We start from the raw sequence: 13898 nt of genomic DNA on the forward strand, positions 1-13898 counted from the left end.
GGAACACACAGGGTCAGCTCTTGTGCGGACTGATTATAGAGTTCCAAATATATGTGGCAAGTAGTGAGAGGTGTCAGCTAAATAAGTAACTGATGGTCTCATGCTCTGATAGTTGGCATTTGTGATCCTGCAAACAACTAAACCTCCAGTAATAAGTACAACCTAGCACGGTGGGGGGAAAAGCTACTGAAGGGGCAAGCTAGACTAAGCATCCCTCTGTATCCTTTTAGGCTCTAGTATTGGAGATCTCAATTAATTATCCAGTTCTTAGGATCAGATAAGCAGAAACAGACTTTTCTTCTAGTTTTACTGAAAAGCTAGATTAGTTCTGGAAATAGAAAAGGGCTATTTACAGAGGATGAAAAGTACAAAGGAAACAGCATGGATTCCTGATACTTTCAGCACACCTTTTAATACAAGAAATAATCAAAAGAAAATGACAGCTCCATGACTGAACTGAGGCACAGTGGGTATCCATTTGCAAAGTAAACTTAACTTTTCTTTTTGGATGTTATCCAAGAAGCAGTGGACTCTGAAGTACACATACTATATTAATCCCAAAGGAAGAGCCAATGTACTGTACTTTGAGGAAAAAAATATAAAAATCTAGTTAGAACACTGCTGTTGCAAGCACCGTAAAGAAAATGTGGTAGATTAAAATTCTCTGCAGTGGGACTTCCCTGATGGCTCAGTGGTTAAGAATCCACCTGCCAATGCAGTGGACACGGGTTCGAGCCGTGGTCCGGGAAGATCCCACATGCCACGGAGCAACTAAGCCCGTGCGCCACAACTACTGAGCCTGCACTCTAGAGCCCGTGCGCCTAGAGACCGTGCTCCGCCAACAAGAGAGCAACGAGACGCCACCGCAACGGGAAGCCCGCGCACTGCAACGAAGAATAGCCCCCGCTAGCTGCAACTAGAGAAAGCCCACGCACAGCAAAGAAGACCCAATGCAGCCAAAAATAAATAAATTAAATGAATAAATTAAAAAAAAATAAATTCTCTGCAGCTCTTCCCATCCAGAAGTGGAGTCTTTGCCCACCTCTTGAATCTGAGCAGGTATCGTGACTAGCTTTGACCAATAAAACATGGTGGACATTGTATGGCATCTAAGCAAGGCCTTAAGAGGCCTTGCAGCTTCCAGTTTTGTGCTCCTGGAACCCCAAGACCATCACGGTGTAAATAAACCCAGGATGAAATATCACATGGAGATACTCAGCCCGCACAACCATCTCAGCTGAGGCTCCAGACATGAGAGAGACCATCATGGACCATCCAGCCTCAGCTGAGCTGCCAGATAACTAAGAAGCTGCATGAATGACTCCAGGAGAGACTGACAGTAGAACTGCCTGGCTGAGCCCAGAACAAATTGCAGGATTGAGAACGAACAAATGGTTGTTGTCATAAGCCACCAAGTCTGGCGGTGGTTTGGCATGCAGCAATAGGTAAATGATGCACATAAAATTAAATTAAAAATATGTGTACCATTAATTTCTAAAAAGGTGACAACAAATATAGTAAGTAATTTCATTAACAAAAAAGACAATGCCTCTGTTTTGCTTAAAAGCTGTGTGTGTGTCTGTGTGTGTATCTAGGTGTGAAAGAGAGAGGGAGAGATATTTATTTTCCAAACCACTGCAGAGTGGAGAGTGGCAGGGTTATTGAAGATTTAGTAACGAACCATGAGTTGTCAGAGATAACAAGCATATGCTGCATGATGAGGCAACTGGTTAGGTGGTATCTTAACAGGAGGGGATCTGTGTAGTTTAAGTTGACAGGAAGAAGTGACTACAGTGGAGGGTAAAGGTGATTTCTCCTATGCTTTCATTAGGTAAAATACACTTTAAATTACACTTGTTGATAGACATGACATGTTGTTTTCATTACAAGCCTTTTAGTATTATTTGACTATTAAAAACTATGTCCATAAATTGCTATGATTAAAAAAAAAGTTAAGAAAAACTAAAGATATGAGAAAAACTTTCGCATACTAAAAGGTCAGACTTTCTTTTTACCGCTAGGATAATTGTAGTTCTGAATGATTTTACAAAGGTGACTCTTGTGATAATCACTAGTACAAAACAAAACGAAATCTCCAAAGGACATAGCCTATTAAAGGCAGATGAGTGTCAATGGGTTTTCAGCTTAAGGACAGAAATCCATTGTCCATACAATTATTTTTATTCTATCACGTTTGAAGTGTTTTTCAGCTACTAAGATAAAGAATCATTTTGTTAGAGCTTAAAAAAACTAAACTTTTAAATTGTTCTAAGTTTCTAGCTGGAAAATAGTGCAAGGCGGGCAGCTTATGCTTCAGCCTTTAACAGCAAAAGAGGTTTAACTAGGGCTGGTAATAGATTGCCCTCTGCTGGTCAAAGCGTTGCCAAAGAAATGATTCTCTACAGACTTTTTCTGTGTTAAAATGTAACTGTGGTTTCTTCTTTCCAATTTTCTCTACCAGATACTTCTGGCGATATGGAACTCCAGAGAACTTATATTTCCTGGCTTCAATATTTTATTTGTAGGTTTATTAAAACAATAGATTTTAGGCTGGCTTTTTGATGGAGGAGGAAGAAGAGACCACATGGTAATATTAGAAACTATACCACATATAGTACAATTTGAGAAATATCTAATAAGACACCAACACTTGTTTAGAGTGATACCTTAAAATGACTACTTCAAGTCTAATATATCTCTGTCAAAACATTATAAAGACGCAAGCACCAATATAAGCAATGATTCAGGCAAGGACCATCAATGAATGCTAAAATCCACTGGGTGAAAGCGGAAAAAATATATTCAGAGAGTCTCAAAATATGACCATCAGATTGCTGCCAACTCTCCATTGTACTAGTACTTTTCCCCTCTGTAACTGATAAGTAATTAATAAATTTCCAGATTGAAAACTGATACATTTTTGGTCACCAGGGACACTTGGTCACCTTTATCTAAAACAATAATCCAGATTCTGGTAGTAGCTAAGAATATGGGATCTGAAGTCACACTACCTGGGTTCAAATATAGGCCCTACAATACACCAGTTACATTACCATCAACAAGTTATTTATCCTCCATGGACCTAAATCTTCTGATCTAGAAAATGATAGTAATGATAGTATCCATCTGAGAGATATCTTAATTAAATATCTTAACAATTAAGTGAATATATATAAAAGCACTTCAGTGGTTGTCATTTATTATTATTATACATTTTCTAAAAGTGGTTCTCAGGAAAGCTTGTTACTTCAATACTTGGGGTTCTTAATAAGAGAAAATAAATATAGATACTAACAGGTACAGGATGTAAGACCTCAGATACCCAACTCTTCCTCATCTTCCTTTGACATCTCTTTTTTTTCCCCTTGAATAAAGATAGTGACATGGAGCAGGAGATTTAACCTCAAGACAAGTTTATCTAGAAATTCCAAAGAAGTGATTGGTAATAAAATGTCCAGGAAATGGTCTTGAGAAGAAAGGGGCAGTGGTGAGGTTTCTGGGCACTGATATATGATGTCTTTTTAACTCCCTAAATCTCATTGCAAGTCATAATCCAACGTGTATGTATGTGTTTTGTACCTGTGGCAATACAATGGCTTAAATTATTTTTAGAATTCTAAAATCAAATGCTTCATTTTCAGAAATTTTAATCTACTTTTGGCTTTTCAAAGAACCTGAAAACAAAAGGTAGGTTCTGAAGCATGATATGAACCAAACTTGACTGACTCAAAGACGTTGACATTCAAAATTTGACTGTCCTCAAAAATATCTTTGCCTCATCTAATCCAATGCTAAAATTTCCCTTTCCCTAAACCTGCTAATTTCCCATCTGTTTTCCAACTGCCACTTCTGAGGTCATTCCAATTCTAATGACTGTCACCATGTTTCTATGGTGTGCATTTCTAGAAGAAAATGTCTATCCAGTGCATTCAAGCCGATATGGAAAGACAAAAGCCAAAGGTGAAGTATAGTGAAACTCTGGCAGGTCCATTTAGTCATTAGACCTTTCTTACAAAGCTAATCACTTTTCTGTGCTATTATAAATTTACAAACTTTGGACTGTAATTTCTGCTGTTTTTTAATAGTTCTTGAGGAAAATACTCCCATGGTTTGCTGAGAAACCAGCTCGTAGCAGCAAGTAGAGGATCTCCACACCCTGATTAAGGGTGGGACAGCCATGATTATAGCTGCTCGTGGTAGACAGCAAGGGCCTGAGCACAGTGCAACTGGAGACAAAGACAGGGCTGTGGCCAGACACCACATCCTGAAGAGAGCGGGGGGGGACTCAGAGAACCTTGAACAAACCACAGCTTTGAGTAACAGGTCTCTGCTTCACTCCTCCTAAAGGTAACTACTGGCTCGGGTGTGCAATGAACTGGATAAAGGCTTCCACTGCACCCCAACCCCAACTCCCCCTTGAAGAAATAATTATCTTTTGAATGTGAAGTTCTAATGTGGACTACATAAGGCACGTCTTCTCTTCCTGCACACCAGCCTCCCAACGCTCTGAACTTCTGATGGGTCAAACAGAGTGCTTAAAAGGCCAACTGTCGCCATTTTAGAAGACACTAGCTTGGGTAGCCCAAAATAACTGTCTAGTTGAAGCACAATGGTTCAGGTATGACTGAGCTGTCCTGTGTCTTCTGGGTTCTGGCTCCGAAGCAAGTTGAAAAGGGACCCTATCCTAACCCCAGTAATCCGTCAGGAAAGCTCTCATGCACCCCTGCTGAATACAGCTCACCATGGATTGTCAAAGTAAATTATAGCATGCCCGCCCTTTGAACCTCAAACATCTAAAAAGCAGGAAACTTCGTACAAGGCAGGACTTACCCTCTGGGGAACTACTCTAACACCTCAAGGAGTAAATCATAAGGGTCAGAGCAGAACACTTAGGAAGCCAGTATTTGGCAATGATATAGGAAGTAATTAGAATGGTTAGGCAAGAGCATTTAGACTTGGAAACAGAAGCAGAACTGTGAAGAGGAGAAGCATGGGAAAGATGAATGAGAACCAAAGAAAACTGTAGGTGACCTAAATGAGAAAAGTCCAAGGGGCCACTTTTACACAGAACTTGCAATTCTTGAAATTTCTGCCTGACAAGTTGTATTTCTGTTAATCTTGTATCCTCTGACATTTACACCTTTTACCAATTGCAATAATACTTCCCAGTATGTTAGGAAAATATAAATAAAAATTTCCTTATATTTCAATTAGGGAACTCAAAATCACTTAAATCATAAAGAATTTATACTGACATCGATGGGATAAAAATAAGCTTACTGAAGTCCAAAGTTTTCAAAGAAAGAAAAAAATTGGGCTTGAGTTCTTCCAGTCAATTCTGCTACTTAGAGTCTAGAAACCCTGTCTGAATGAAATTAAAAGTATTCAAAACTTGATTCCAGTTTACTTACCATAAGGTACCCTTATTGACTCTAGAGAAAAACCAGTAATTTCTGCTAAGGTAGAGGGTGAGGATGAAAAAAAACCAAACATGTGCCTTGAAGTTAATTTACTAGTTGTGTCACCTTGGGCATGCTATTTAACATCTTTGAGACTCAATTTCCTCATGTGTAAAACGGGGCTACCACCACCCATCGCTAGGGCTCTTACATGTAAAATGTTCTGCCTGGTACTGGCAGAGGATTGTTGCTCACCATGCATTCTCTTCTCTTTCCTTTCGGTTCCTTTGGACTGTAAGAACCACTCTGATTTAGTTTTCTCCCTTTCTAATTCATAGAGCACTTAAAGTCTGTACCACACATCACATATTAATCTGAATCTTGGCTTGCTTCTGGAACCGCTCTTGAATTTCCAGAGACCCTAAATTAGCTTGTGGTTGATATACTTCTGTGACCTCCACATGCCACTAGAAACACAGTAGGAACTCCAATAAATATTTGTGAATTGCACCGTTTAAGAAAACTACAGAGCACTAAAAAAAAAAATCAAAATAGAGGAAGAAATGGTGAAAATTACACCTATCCAGGCATTCTTGCCCGATAAATTATCAGTCATCTGACCATCGTTTTGAGCAGTACTTCTGACTCTTCTTTGGTTCAATGGTTGATTGACATCTGTGGTAGCCAGCTTCCAAGATGGCTCCCAATGACCATCACCTCCTGATATTTATCCCTCCCACACTGAATCACTGCTGGCTTTGGGTGACCAACAGAATACTGCAGAAGTGACAGTGTTGACTTTAGAGGCTAGATCAAAAAACAGGCATTGCAACTATGGCCTTGTTCTTTTTAATCACTTGCTCTGTGAGGACAGATGGCTGCATGACCTTGGGCAACTTATGCAACATTTCTGAGGTTCACTTTTCCTCACCTTTAAAATGAAGATATTTCATAGTATTTATTTAACAGGGTATTGTGAAGATTGAATAAGACACGCATATAAAGCACATAACAGGATGCCTGGCACATAATAGGCTTTCGTTAAATGTGGCTAATACTGGTGTGGTGGTGGTAGAAACTGCAGTAGCAGCAATTGATTGGCTGTGAGATGTGAAGGAAAGAGAGGAATCAAGGATGATTCCTAGGTTTTTGGCTTGAATAACTGAAGAAGTGATGGTGTCATCTACTGACTTTGGGGACAATAGAAGAGAAGTTGTGGAGAGTAAGGACATTCTTTTTTCTTGGACCGAAGGTACTTAAGCCTCAAACAGGTAATACTAAAATTATCTTTCAATCACTTATAAACAGGATTCCTTTTCCATTCTTTCTTCTCTATATTATTTTGAAGTGTTTTTTTGTTCTAAATAATTCCTTCCTGGAACATGAAAAATTGTTGAAGTAAAAATGATAGGAATTCCAGAGGTCAAATTACTCTGCAATCAATGGCCATGTACCCCTGGATGAGTCACTGTTCTTAATTAAATGATGGCAAGCACTGCAAATGCAAAGATGAATAACAGCAGAACAAAATCCAGACACTCAGGTAGTCCTCACTTTTGTTTTACAGAGAAGTATTAGCAAACATTAGGAAGGATTCATGCAATCAACAAGAAATAAGATAAGCATCAGGGGTTATGAGAACTGGCAAAGTACGTTTATTAATTTTAAATGAAGATTTACTGATAACTAAAGTGCTCGAGCTTGATGAAGTTAGATTTCTGTTCCCATTCTCAGACTCCCACTGGTTTAACTACCCAAGGAAGGGTAATGTGTGATGCAGGTCTGGCTCCTCAGCTGTACACACTTAGCTTTCATTTAGTTAATAGTTCATAGACTGATTAAACAATACTATACATAAAATTGGTTTCACAATTCTTTATATTGTAATATAACTATTGATTTTATTTGAGGCATATTTGGTCTTCGGATTCTGGCACTTTCCAGGACTCCCCAAATTCATTATGAAATGCTCCAAACAATGTACTACTTTGAAGCTGAATGGAGGCAGCACAGGACAATTTGAAGTAGAATAAGTTAGTTCATTAGTTAACCAAGATGAGACCCAAACCCCTGAATGTACTGCTCTGGGCCTCACTTCTTTATCCCCCAGCTCTATATTTGATTCCAGTAACCTGCTACAAGTAAGAAAACTTTGCATTTAGTTTCCCTTTATTCGTGATAAAGCTGAATTGCAAATAAGCCATCCACAAACGATTTTACAGACAAGTTTGTACCAATATTTTATTGGGTTACTATGGAGTGGTTCCCTCTACCACTGTATTGTACAAAACTAACTAGTCGTGGGGATTAAACCTTTGAACTTAACTTCTGCCAAGCATGCTAATGAAGTTAAATGAGGTGTAACCGGTTCATGAAATAATCAAAAGGAAGCACAGTATATATACTGTCCACTAATTTCCTCCCACTATAGAAATAGAGAAATGAGTTTGGTTTTTTTTTTTTTTTTGAGAAGGTAGTTGCTACATTCACCGTAACTATTGAATTTCTTCAATACTCTGTTTAATTTCCTTTTCTTCCCACTGCAGTTCGTGTCATGCAAGAATCTATTCACGCTGACTAAAACTGAAAGATAATGGAAGAGTGATGATCAGAGAATTTAAAATCTGAAATTTAGCATCATCACCCTGAAAAACAGAGCCTTGGTTGGCATAAACTACTCATACAGGTAAGACTGATCACTTTTAACTTAAAAGTTAACTCTATAAAAACTCTAACAGGACTAAAATGTTTAAGTTTTGAAAACTGATCATTAAGAAAGGTCAGCATGTTAATTATATAGATAATTGTTAGTAACTGAAGTTAGAATTGTAGACTTCTTTCATTTGTCAAATTAGCAGAGGCACAATGTGTTACAGGAGTGATTCAAGACAAGACATTCTGCTGAGGGGAATGCAGACTTGTACACATTTTCTAGAGAGCAATTCTGTATATATAACATGATTGTTATTTGATTTCTTAAGCTTTAGAGTATTTTCTAAATTTTAGAAAATAATTATCTAGCAGTTTTATAATCAAACTTTACTTTTAAAGGAGAGGTACACAGTAGATACAAATTTGATGTTTGGGAAGCTAAAGATGGTCAACTAGTTGTCGTTTGTTATAGTGAAGGTTCCTATAGAGTTTCGATGTCATCTGTCTGATAAAGCTAGCCTCTGTGAAAGTCTTTTTACCCCTCTTCTGTTCTGAAGCATTTGCTAGTAGAAAAGCAAGGCAATGGTAATGAATAATATGAGATAACAGATGCTCTATGTGGTGGTCTCGTTTAAAAAAAAAAGGAATACTATCCATTAATACAGAAGCACCACCTTTATAGATTTTAGTACATAATGCATTATCTACACAAGGCAGGGGCTAGTGTTTTTCTTTAACATCATCATAAAAGGAAGCTCCATTCCTTATGTAATACAAAAATTTACTTTGATCAGATAATTTTTTCTTAAGAAATAAACTGGCTAATTTCACTCTCTGACTGATTTTTTTTTAAACATCTTTATTGGAGTATAATTGCTTTACATTGCTGTGTTAGTTTCTGCTGTATAACAAAGTGAATCAGCTATATGTACACATATATCCCCATACCTCCTCCCTCTTGCATCTCCCTCCCACCCTCCCTATCCCCCCAACTAGGTGGACACAAAGCACCGAGCTGATCTCCCTGTGCTATGCGGCTGCTTCCCACTATCTATCTATTTTACATTTGGTAGTGTATATATGTCCATGCCACTCTCTCACTGCATCCCTGATTGCTCTTTTCATGGGCAAGGTTAGTCCATTAATATTTATTTTGATGATTTCTATAATCTTGCTTTTTAAAAATATTTATTCCATATTTTAATTGATTTTTTTCATTTTTGTTCCATCTCCCCACCCCCCAGTAAATTAGAATTTCAGCACTCTATTCCTATTTTTTAGGTGGTTACCTTGAAATTTTGTCATGCGTATTTAACTTGACATATACTAAAGTGAAACAGTATGTTATTCCCACTCCCAAAGAATACAAAGACATTGGAACATCAAGTTAGATCCCAGTCTTGACTTGCATATTATTCTTGTCCAGCACTTTCGTTCTATCCTGTTTTAAATCCACAAATTTGAAATTACTCTTAAAATACGTGACCATTTTTGTTTGGATTTACATAAATGTTTACGATTTTATTTGCTCATCATTCCTTTTTGCATTGCAGACCATCCTTTGGGGAGCATTTTCTTTCTTCCTAAACTACATCCTTTAAAGTTCCTTTAGTGATAGTCTCTTGTTGATAAACTCCCTCAGGTGGTGTTTATCTGTAAATATTTCATTTCAGCCTCAATCTTTTTTTTTTGAACATCTTTATAGGAGTATAATTGCTTTACAATGTTGTGTTAGTTTCTGCTGTATAACAAAGTGAATCAGCTATATGTATACATATATCCCCATATCCCCTCCCTCTTGCGTCTCCCTCCCACCCCCCTATCCCAAGCCTCTAGGTGGTCACAAAGCACCGAGCTGATCTCCCTGTGCTATGTGGCTGCTTCCCACTAGCTATCTATTTTACATTTGGTAGTATATATATGTCAATGCTACTCTCTCACTTCGTCCCAGATTAACCCTCCCCCTCCCCGTGTCCTCAAGTCCATTATCTACCTCTGTGTCTTTATTCCTGTCCTGCCCCTAGGTTCTTCAGAACCTTTTTTTTTTTTAAACTGACTGATTTTTAAATCAATTCCAATTTGCCAGGCTGTACTGGATTCAGATACAAACTCACTCTGAAGCATATCGACCGTTTTCTAAATAAAAATTGCAAAGCAACAAAATAAAATGATAAAGACACTGGTAGACATTAAGGGTCTTAGTACTTGAACCTAGAGATACTCAAGCTTTCAAGCCTTTGGGTGAAGATTGGTTTAAAAAGTTATTTCAAAATTATAATGGTATATTTTGGGAAAAATCCCTATTTCTATAATCTAAGATGCAGAAAATATAATCATGATTCTGAAGAGGGGTAGAGAGTAAAATATTCCTGAGGGGCTGGGGGCATACAAGAATCTCAGAAGGCGGTGGGTAGTAAAAAGTTTTGTGTTTATCAAAAGAGAGAATGAGAAGAAAAAGATCGAGAATCCCTATTCTAGATTATAAAAGAGTGGAGAATGTGGTACTTAGAAAGGTATGGTGAAAAATACAGAGAAATGAAGCACATTCTGAATAGAGCTCATGATTTTTATTTGACCAGAATCCAAAAAGTTTTCTTACTTCCACCTGAAAGAAGTAAAGGCATGAGAAAAATAAGAATGAAAAGGAGTTTGTATGTATACCTTTTGAAGCAAGAAATATTTAAAAATAAGACATTAAAAAAGCAAAATCACACCTGCATTTATACTGTGATTAAAATATCTTCTAAAAAAAAACTTCTCTGAAAAACCAAGATACTAAATTACACACAAAGACACATGAGGGTGCTCTAACCAACAAGCAGTAGCAACTATAGTTTTGACACAGAATCTTAAACTAGATTTTTATTGAAGTATGATAGATTAGCATTAAATATTTGAAACAAGAAATTACTGATGCCATTTGGTAAGGACCCTGGGATTCTGGTGTCTATCCTTGGTCACTACACTTTCCTTCTGTTCAATTCAGGATCTTGCCTGACTGTTTATGTAGAATTAAGTTTACTTCTGAAATATGAAAAATGACTTTTCTAATAGTATTAGATTATAGAGAAGTTCTTTAGCCATGAAAAGACACCATTTTGAAAAGTATTTATGTACAATTAATGTGGTAATTAAAAATCGGTCTTCTATTAACATGGCCACAAAATACTTTTGCAACACTTTCCTTTGGCTAGTATGTGCCTTAAAATTTTTTTAATTACCTTTCTAGGCTAAAAATCAATTGTCATTTACAAATTGCCTTAAAATCTAATATAAGAATTATAAATTTCTCTAGTATAAAATAATAAATCTCAGGCATTTAACTATTTCTATCAAATTTTGTTTTTTAGACAAAGGCACCATCCACAATAATCAACTTTCTTTTATTTCAATTGGACAATCGTGATTAGAAAAGGTGAGAAGGCATCTGTACTTTCCCTTTTCATCCAATATATTTGTTACTATTTTATCCAATGCTTTATAAAAAAACTATTTAGCTGAAATACCATCTATAATTTTAATACTAAATATCTGCAATTCTGTTCTAGTTCCTGTGGCAAAATTCAAGGAAATCTGATATAAATGAGTAACAACTCAACATGTATTCAACCATCCATGATCTCTTCCATGGCTTTACCGATCATTTATATCTTCCTTTGTATCATTGGCCTCTTTGGAAATTCTCTCTCTCAGTGGGTATTTTTAACAAAAATAGCTAAGAAAACATCAACGCACATCTACCTAGCACATCTTGTGACTGCAAACTTGCTTGTGTGCAGTGCCATGCCTTTCATGGGTATCTATTTCCTGAAAGGTTTTCAATGGGAATATCAATCTGTGCGATGCAGGGTGGTCAATTTTTTGGGAACTCTATCCATGCATGTAAGTATGTTTGTCAGCCTCTTAATTTTAAGTTGGATTGCCATAAGCCGCTATGCTACCTTAATGAAAAAGGATTCCACGCAAGAGACCACTTCATGCTATGAGAAAATATTTTATGGCCAGTTACTGAAAAAATTTCGCCAGCCCAACTTTGCTAGAAAACTATGTGTTTACATATGGGTAGTTGTTCTAGGCATAATTATTCCAATTATCATATACTACTCAGTTGTGGAGGCCACAGAAGGAGAAGAGACCCTGTGCTACAATCAGCAGATGGAACTAGGAGCCACGATCTCTCAGACTGCAGGCCTCATTGGAACCACATTTATTGGATTTTCATTTTTAGTCGTACTAACATCATATTACTCTTTTGTCAACCATCTGAGAAAAATAAGGACCTGTACATCCATTACAGAGAAAGATTTGACTTATAGCTCTGTGAAAAGGCACCTTTTGGTCATCCAGATTCTACTAATAGTTTGCTTCCTTCCATACGGCATTTTTAAACCCATTTTTTTTGTTCTACACAAAGGAGCGGACTGTCAGCAATTGAATTATTTAATTGAGATAAAAAACATCCTCACCTGTCTTGCATCAGCCAGAAGTAGCACAGACCCCATTATATTTCTTTTTTTAGATAAAACATTCAAGAAGACACTATATGATCTCTTTACAAAATCTGAGTCACCACATATACGACCCTCTGGTTGATTTCTGAATGGAAAACAACACCAAACAGAAAAGTGTTCATGTAACTCTATTAGGGACCCTAAACTACATGATTAACAGGTCATAGTTTGGTTGATAATAGGCACCAAGAAAATCTCTTTGGCTTTTAAAAATAAACAAACAAACAAGCAAACATAAAACTCACTTTACGGTTCTACTTATAGTGAAAGTTGAGATGGCAGAGAGTTAACAGAGGCAAAAGTCAAGCATATTGAAAGGATCCCACTGCATATGAAACCAACAGACCATTTTTTGTTTAAACTCAACCATGGATGCTTCTATTCAAAACAAAATACGTCACAACTATAGGATAAAGAAGCAAATGGTTTATGACTTTTCTACTTTTTAGTAGTTAGAATACAAGGGTCCATCTATGGGTAATGTCTTGTTGGTAGCTTTAAAAATGAGTAAAAGAAAAAAGTGAATAAGAAATTTCCTCATTTAAGTCCTATCTAAATGTATGAATAATGTACTGTAAAAATCCAAGGTTTTATTTTATAAACACATTATTTATTTGGTGTTATCTGGTTCATGATCCTGGGAGAAGCAATATTCATTGATTCCAGTATTTATTAAGTAGATGTTATTTATAAATATGCTTAAATATTTGGATTAGGCTTTGTCAAAATAAAAATGAATATAATGTCATTACATGCTGATCTTCATCACATTTTGTATATTTTCCTCTGTATTCAATATAAATAATGTTATTAATGACAAACAGTACCTAGCATGTAAATATGTTTAATTAATTTCTGTGAAATAAATGAATGAATGATAGGCAGTATAACAGTATCGTCGTTGCAAGACTGGTCTCTGGAGTTAGAGTCCCTAGATTCAGTACTAGTTCCACCTCTTATTTAGCTGGACAATCTTAGGCAAATCACCCTCTTTAAGTGTTAAGTTCTTCATTTGTAGAATGAAAAAATACTATGTAATTCATAAGTACTATGATTAAACCAGATGATGTTACTATTATGAGTAGCTATCCTTTACTAAGTACTTGCTGTTGTGCCAGGCACTCTGCTTACATGCTTCACATGCATTATTTTAATCATCACAACCCTAACGTATGCCAATTTACTGATGAAAAAACTGAAGTGCATAGTTAAATAAGTCACCCAAATTTTCTCCAATATCTAAGTAAATATTTAAAGGGTAAGCCTTTCTGAATGGTCATTTCTTTCTTCCATGCAACCTTGTCACAGTAAGACAAATGATGATGGCTGTATTCTG

The 13898-nt window shown here is 36.6% G+C and overlaps 2 protein-coding genes across 13 annotated transcripts in view; one reads left to right on the forward strand and one right to left on the reverse strand.

The window, feature by feature from the left end:
* The window catches only part of CASK (calcium/calmodulin dependent serine protein kinase), a 398598-nt gene that overhangs the window by 159826 nt on the left and 224874 nt on the right, over positions 1–13898 (reverse strand). The window lies entirely within an intron of this gene.
* Positions 11634–12644, forward strand: GPR82 (G protein-coupled receptor 82). Its single transcript, XM_036839516.1, has one exon. The coding sequence runs from the start codon at positions 11634–11636 to the stop codon at positions 12642–12644; it is 1011 nt and encodes a 336-aa protein (XP_036695411.1).

Source organism: Balaenoptera musculus, chromosome X (genome assembly GCF_009873245.2).
Source record: "Balaenoptera musculus isolate JJ_BM4_2016_0621 chromosome X, mBalMus1.pri.v3, whole genome shotgun sequence".
In the NCBI taxonomy this organism is placed as follows: Eukaryota; Metazoa; Chordata; class Mammalia; order Artiodactyla; family Balaenopteridae; genus Balaenoptera; species Balaenoptera musculus.